Source organism: Atta cephalotes (genome assembly GCF_000143395.1).
Source record: "Atta cephalotes unplaced genomic scaffold scaffold00031, whole genome shotgun sequence".
In the NCBI taxonomy this organism is placed as follows: Eukaryota; Metazoa; Arthropoda; class Insecta; order Hymenoptera; family Formicidae; genus Atta; species Atta cephalotes.
Window position 1 is genome coordinate 1908360 of NW_012130095.1, and position 7885 is coordinate 1916244.

A 7885-nucleotide genomic window follows, 5' to 3' on the forward strand; every position below is an offset into this window, starting at 1 on the left:
TTTCTGAGTGCACTCAGATGGAGAATTTGAATGCAGCCTAGACTCTGTTTTTCTAGGGACTCTGAACTAGACAAAAGAATCAATAATCGTGAATGTCAAGGAAAAATTGAAAATCTCGTGAGACCAATCTTGAGGGCTGTATTTGTGTCCCGTTTCGTCTCGTTTCGGGTATTGCATCACCTCAGTTATATTCTTGAAAAGCGTGATCGGCTTCGACTGTGTATTTACATTTCTCAATTCATACTTCATAGTTCCTTCGTTTGGATGTGTATCCATGCGACACGGAAGCGTCGTGGTCACAGATTGCAGGCGTCCACCCGTATTCAGAACACGCTTACAATGATGTAGCGTGCTAACATGCTATAATTTACACTACACATACTTTAGAATTTTAGAGATAAAATCGTTCTGAATACGGACTCCAGTATTTAAAGAGGCGATTTGCTATTTTGATTTTGATTGCATCTTTTTAGATTTGTCGCGTCGCAAGCTCCAACATACTCCAACATGCTCCTACCACAGCTCCTACTCATTTTATTAAGCGCGTTGGAATGAGTAAGAGCTATGGTAGGAGCATATTACAACATATTAGAGCATGCGACGCGAGCAAACCTTTTGTCTACCCGGTTTGAGGCCGGTTGCATTTTTATTACATGAATTATTCAATTTCGAAGACCCATCAGTGATCCAGTAATCTATGAGGCTAATAAAACAAGAAATTGAAGGCGTACAAATCCTATCAGCTGAGAGTAATTCTTAAAGAAATATATGCGCTTGTAAGTAATTAATCAAAATAAGAGCAACAGTTTTTTTTAAGAATGAACTTTTCAAAAGGTGCAAAAGCTTAGTCAGCAAGAGGTTGTTCCCATGGAGCATTTGTTCAGAATGACGAGAACTATACATATATTAGGCACGAATTTGACCAGAAAGTTAATTTAAAATAATAAAGGTTAAATTATTAGGTTCAATTGAATAAAAACAATATAGTAAAAAGTAAAAAAAGCTAAGAGTCATCGCTATTTCTTAATTGCTAATATTTAATGTTTTAAATTATAACATTTAACAAACGTTTCATCCTTACATTAAGATCTTTTCAATGTTAATAATATACAAATAATTTTTACCTTATATACTAAATCTAAACATCTATCTTACATAATATATCAATTAAAATGCTTTAATTAAAAATTCACTTCTTCTGAGTGTATGGTGACAATAATTTTCAAGTTTTGTTCTTGTATATTGATTGACTCAGTAACTTATTACTCGCTATCCTTGTGATCTTATTCTCGCCTTAATGTTTAGTAAGTCGACCTATTTATTTAAAAAAATTCAGTGTAACTTATTAAAAGATAATATATATAAAAGATATTTAAATGCCTGATCTGCTTCTTGTTTGTGTTCGTATGTCCATTATAATTGATTCGCATATCGCAATGATAATGCAACGGTGTTACAAATTCGTCAATTGAAAGAATTGATTTTACATATTCAAATACTGGTGACATAGCAAGTGACAAAATATGAAATAAGAAGTGATGGAATAGTTATTAAACATTGTGACGTTTATTAAATATTTACAAGAGACATTAAACATTAGCAATTAAGAACTAGCGGTAGCTCTTTTTATACCTCTTACTATTAATTTCTATAAAGTTTGTACAAGATCCTTTCATCAAATTTAATAAAAAAAGTTTGTCTCACAGTTATGCTTTTTTTTATTGTATATATGTATTTAAATGAGTGAATAATTTTATAATTTAATATATTTAAATCAGAATAATAAAATAATATAAATTATGATGTTTATTTTTTTGACAGTGTATTATATAATTCATATATATTTTAATTTAATATAAGATTTCAGAGAAAATTTATATGCGTCATTTTATTGTATTGAAGAGGAATAAGAATTACAAAAATTTTATTCATATATCACTAATAATGGATACCACTAGACACTACAAAAATCAATTTGAGGATTATTCGATTGCGGTTAGCCACAATATAGTCAGGGATGATACGGTAAAAAATTTTTTCTATATATATTTTATTATTTAAAAAGTAAATATTTAAAATTATTAGTGATTAAAAGAGATATTTGATAGATAAGTGATTATATGTATTTGATAGACAAAAATAAATTTTTTTAGATTCATGATGCATTTAAGTCATTATTAACATCAAAAATTAAGAATTTTATAGAAGTATTGAAAAAAAATAAAAGAAAATGGCTCGACAGCGGTGACTATTCTGTATACACTGGACAAGCAGGAATTGCATGTACATTATATCATTATGGAAAATATTATAATGATTCTGAAAATACTAATGTAATTATAAAATTTCAACATGCTTTTAATTTAAAATTAGATGTCATATTGATATGATAATTTTATAGATGGCAGCAGAAATATTACAAAGATGTGCTACAGAATTTAAAAGCCGACGTGAAGTCACATTTCTGACTGGAATTGTAGGTCCATTAGCATTAACAGCAGTTATGCTACATTCACAACAAAAGAGAGAACAAGCAGAACAATTAATTCTTAAGTAAGAACTTAATAATAGTTTTATAGTAATTAAATTGCAAATGTGTTTTTGCAAAATGCAAAATCATAAATTTTTATTCTTTTAATATTTCTATACTAAAAAATTTTGGGTAAACTTTTACATTAGGGGATACTTCTTCGATAACCTTGACCTTGACATATGTTATGAAAGTGAAGGTACTGATCAACTTCCTTATAAATTAATAAAACAGTCATTTTTTTATAGTTTCTAAGATATTTAGAGTATAATTGGTAAATATCTTGTTTAGGGAGCCTCTTCCTCATGATCTTGACCTTGACATATGTTGTCAAGGTTATGAGCCTGAGTAATCTCCAACAGGTTTTAACTGTTATTTGTTAAAAAATTATTAAGAAGAAAAGTTAAAAAAAATAACAGCTCTTTTCTATTGTATTATATAGAATAAAAATTCTTTGTTTTAAAATAGATTTCCTATTTTAAAAACAAAAATTCTTTGAAAATTTATTTTTTTATATTATTATATTATTAATTTACATTATTTTCTTATATAATTTTTGTTTTTATATAGTAACGCACATAGGGGCACATGCTTTGCATGGAAAGTCGTGCGTCTCGCAGCAGGTGAGAATCGCTTCTAATACTTAATAAGGCCAATAATAGTACCAAAATACTGCTGAAATAACTCTGATTCTATATGTAATAAATGACATAAATTTGGCTGAAAAATACGTGCACATATTTATATCCACGCATCAAGTACACTTACAGACATGATTTTTATCTCATTTTAATTGTAAGAATCTATGTTTTTTCCCAATATATACATTTTTTTTTATAACATCAATTTGTTTAACCAAAACAATTTTTAATTATGTAAGCGAGTTTCTTCCTGTAAAAAAATACGCTGTAGCGTCTCTTTCATGACATGGTATTTGTATTCCCTTCGTAATGTACTACAAAAATAGACATTACTGCGTCTCCTGATATGTATGTATATTATCCATTATATACAAGGTGTCATATATAGAAAAAATAATGAAATTTTGAAAATGAGTTTTATGTAAATATATCTCGAAAAACTATAAGAGACTGCCGATTAATTTATAAGGAAAAGTTGATCAGTACCTTTATAATATATGTTATAAAGATCAAAATCAAGGTTATCAAAAAGATGTCCCCTAATATAAAGGTTTATTAAAATTCACACACATTTTATATATATTTAAATTATTTGTAAATACATTTCGATTACTACCTATATAAATACTGGGTCAATCTTCATAGTCCGTTCTTATTATAATACATTTTTATACCAACATTCATAATCAATTCTTATATTCAAGATTGTTTTAAGTTCTATCTTGAGGTGTCATGAACCAATCAGAGGGCTGCATTAGCATCTTAAGATGTTATTTAAGATGGTTTTGAAATAAGAACTGACTGAATATTGACCTAAGTAATTTCAGATGCTAATACGGTTCAGTGATTAGTTCGTGACATCTTAAGGCTGCATTTAAGACTCATTTTATAAATTATTAAATTTAAATTGAATTTAAATTTTTATTTTTACAAAGAATTGAATATTGAATTTTAATTATTGTTGCTTTAATATTGAATAATAAACATATATTATAATATGCATTTTAATTATAAAATAATTCTAATCATTGACAATAATGAAAACAGTAAATATTAATATCAATTTGAAAATAATTTTATTATTTTTACTAGATTATATTTTATTTTATTAGTTTTTTTATCTTTAAAAATGCTTTTTTATTTAAGAAATAAAATTAAAATTTATACATGTATTTATTTTGATAAATAATTATTTTATAGAAATACTGTTATACAAGGGTAAATAAAAACTGATTTTTTTATAGATTAAAATCTTTATCTACTTATGTTTTGGATAAACGTAGTGGTGTCCCTGATGAATTATTATACGGAAGAGCTGGATATTTATTTGGTTTACTTTATTTAAATTCAAATATACTTCCAGCTCCTATAGAAACAGATCTTATCAAACAGGTAGGAATTTTATATATAAGAGGCATATGAATTGATTCTTATTAAAAAATACGAAAGCATTAACTTTATTTGCCATTAAAAAAGAAAATAAGATTCTCATTTGTATTAAAATTATCTATAGGTTGTTTCTTGTATAATTAATTCTGGAATATCATATGCTACGTCAAATCGTAGCCAATCACCTTTAATGTATTCTTGGCATGATACAGAATATATTGGTGCTGCTCATGGATTAGCAGGCATATTGTATTTGCTCTTGCAGGTATGTTATATTTTGTGGAAAACAATGTTTGAATCTATTTATTATTTAAATTTCTTTATTGCTTGTTATCTTATTAATATCTTTTTTTTATTATTTTTATTATTATCTTCAAAACACAATTTTATTTTTATTTTCTCAATCTAAATTTTTCTTTTTTTAGGCACGACAATATTTAACGCAGGTCCAGATCGATGATTACATTAAACCATCTCTGTATTATCTCCAAAAATTGCAATTTTCTTCTGGAAATTTTCCTTCTTCAATTGGCAATTTTTCTGACAAATTAGTACATTGGTGTCATGGAGCACCTGGAATGTGTGCATTATTTTGTTTGGCTTATAAGGTATAAATTTTATATAATATTTATTAATTTAGTAAAAGTATTTAAATAAAAACTCCATTTAGTCAAAGAAGCTAGTTTATAGATATTTTCGTGTTTTGATACGTTAAATGCATTTTGTCTGTAAACTTCAATGATTGATTTCATCATGTTGTAATTCACTTTATCAAGAGAGAAGTTACCTGATACTAATTGTAAGTCTTATATACTTTTTAAGAAGTTTCCTTTGTACGCTCAGCGATAACGGTTAGTATTAGATTGCTTCTCGCCCTGATGAAGTAAAATGTTTACGAAGCGTTGGCATTTAATGATATATATCAAGACAAATAACCTGAAAACTACTTCTTTGAAGAAAATATCCGTGGAAGTCTTTAAAATAATATCCATTCATTTTGTTATTGGTATAATTATAGGTGTTTGAAGACAATACATTTCTAGAGACTGCAATACAATGTGGAGAAGTAACATGGGAACGAGGACTACTAAAAAAAGGATATAGTATTTGTCATGGTGTTGCTGGAAATGGTTATACTTTTATACATTTATTTCAGCATACAAAGGTTTGATTTTAATTCTTGAATATTTATGAATATACAAATATTTGATAACGAATTTGATAGTTTGCATACTGAATACAAACTTTATTGGTGCCACACATTTGATTTGTAATGTCTTCTATCTTACAAGGGAACACAATCAAATGAATCTCTCTGATTTAATTGAACTTTTAGTATGTTGTTTTATGGACAAAAATAGGAGACATATATTTTTTTATACATGCTGAGTCGCATGTTAAGAGGATGAAATCGTTTTTTTTCTTTCAGATTGAATATCATCAAAACTGTAAGAGATAGAAAAAAAATTGCACAATGAAAATTTTTTTCTTATCTACACTTTCGATGATATTCAATCTGAAAGAAAAAAAAAACGATTTCATCCCCTTTACGATTCAGCACATATAAAAAATACGTTCATAGAACAACATATTAAAAGCTCATTTAAATCTGATTCACTTGGTTATGTTCCCTTGTTAATATTAAAAGATTTTCATTTAGTTTTTTAATTAGTACTATTACATCTATTTTAGTTTCGTACTATTACATCTCACAATCAATAAACAAGAATGAATTAAAATGGATCGAAACTTTAATTCATTTGATCCGAATGCATATTTTAATAGCATTCCATTTTTACTTTTGTAATAATGATAAATAATTAACTATATTGTGATAAAAATAAAAAATAACTTGTCTCCTGGACAAGTCGATAAAGAAATTCGCAAATGGAAATCACGGTATCAGCTGATTCCTTACGGAACACAGCTATAGATTTGTTTTCTGTGCCTGAATAAGGCTGTGGTCAAAGTCTCGCTACAAATGTTTTGAAGTGTTTGATGGATCAATGAGAAGAAAGAATTTTATAAACTGCCCAATTAAAAAACACTTCAAAACATTTGCAACATCGCGTTGACCATACCCTTAGTGTACACTTTTGGAATTTAAAGTGAGATAGGTATACGTTTGATACTTGAAAGTGAGAACGAGAGTTGTAGTGCAGTTCAGTGCAAGAACAGAAAACAGACTATGGGTATGGTCAACGCGATGCTGCAAACACTTTAAAGCGTTTTTTAATTGATTAGTTTGTAAAATTCTTTCTTCTAATTGATCCATCAAATACTTCAAAGCATTTGTAGTAAGACTTTGACTACAGCCTATGTTAGTTACAGCGCTATTAATGTTGTAACTAAAAATAATATTTTCTACACAGGGCATCAATATAAAATTAGAGCATTTTTATCGACTTCACTATGAGATTTCAATTAATTCTACATTTAAAGTATCAAATGTTTTTACTAGCAAAAAATTTGATAATATATTTCATATCGATGCCTAAGCTATAGAAGATGCTGTATCGAAAAAAACATTTGAAGAAAAGTCTATGTCAAGAATGGATTAAAAGCGATTTATTTTGCGTAAGACGTGAAGATCGATCTATGTCAGAACGTATATGAAATATGGTTATATCCATGATGTAAGAATACAAAATATATCATTGCGCACAATGGCGATAGCAATATTAGAAACAATCAATCAAATTTTGCACTTTCCTGCATATAAGCGCATGTTGGACTAGCTAATAAAATTTTGGCCACAATTTACTCTCCTACTGCGCATCCTCGGGAATGATACATCTTGAGTGCTTTCCAGCAAGGACAGTCAGTTTGCCTATGTTAAACAAGGATGAAATGATTCACTGTGTCTGACTATTTCCTTTCTGGAAAGCACTTTTGTCTTCTTATCTGGTTGTATCGAGAAAGTAAAAAGAACGATTCAAGTCGCATGAAATTAATGAAGGATTTATGCACAATATTCATAAATTACACAAACATAAATTACACGACTCATAAATTACACAAATTTAGTTGCGAAAAATTAAACAATATGAATAAATGAATGCGCGAAAGGATTAAAAATATATATTAAATTAAAAATCAAGACAATTCCCATCTCAGTTATACTATTATATATAAAATTACTATATAAAAATTACTATAAAATTATTATATAAAATTTATGAGAAGAAAATATATTGCGCTATAATCTCTTCTTTAATTTCATGCAACTTGAACTATTCTTCTCGCTTTCTCGATATATAAATCGTACTTTGTATGCGTTCCGACATACACTTGTCTTATGCGTCTTATAAATAAACCGCTTTTC

General features: G+C 27.7%; 1 protein-coding gene across 1 annotated transcript in view; it reads left to right on the top strand.

The window, feature by feature from the left end:
• Positions 1-1944: 1944 nt before the first annotated feature.
• LOC105620975 (lanC-like protein 2) overlaps positions 1945-7885 on the top strand; it is a 9279-nt gene continuing 3338 nt past the window's right edge. The window contains exons 1-7 of the mRNA XM_012202450.1: positions 1945-2025; positions 2154-2333; positions 2402-2553; positions 4416-4563; positions 4685-4825; positions 4986-5168; positions 5579-5725. Coding sequence (XP_012057840.1) covers positions 1945-2025; positions 2154-2333; positions 2402-2553; positions 4416-4563; positions 4685-4825; positions 4986-5168; positions 5579-5725 — 1032 coding nt within the window. The remainder of the gene's footprint in view (positions 2026-2153; positions 2334-2401; positions 2554-4415; positions 4564-4684; positions 4826-4985; positions 5169-5578; positions 5726-7885) is intronic.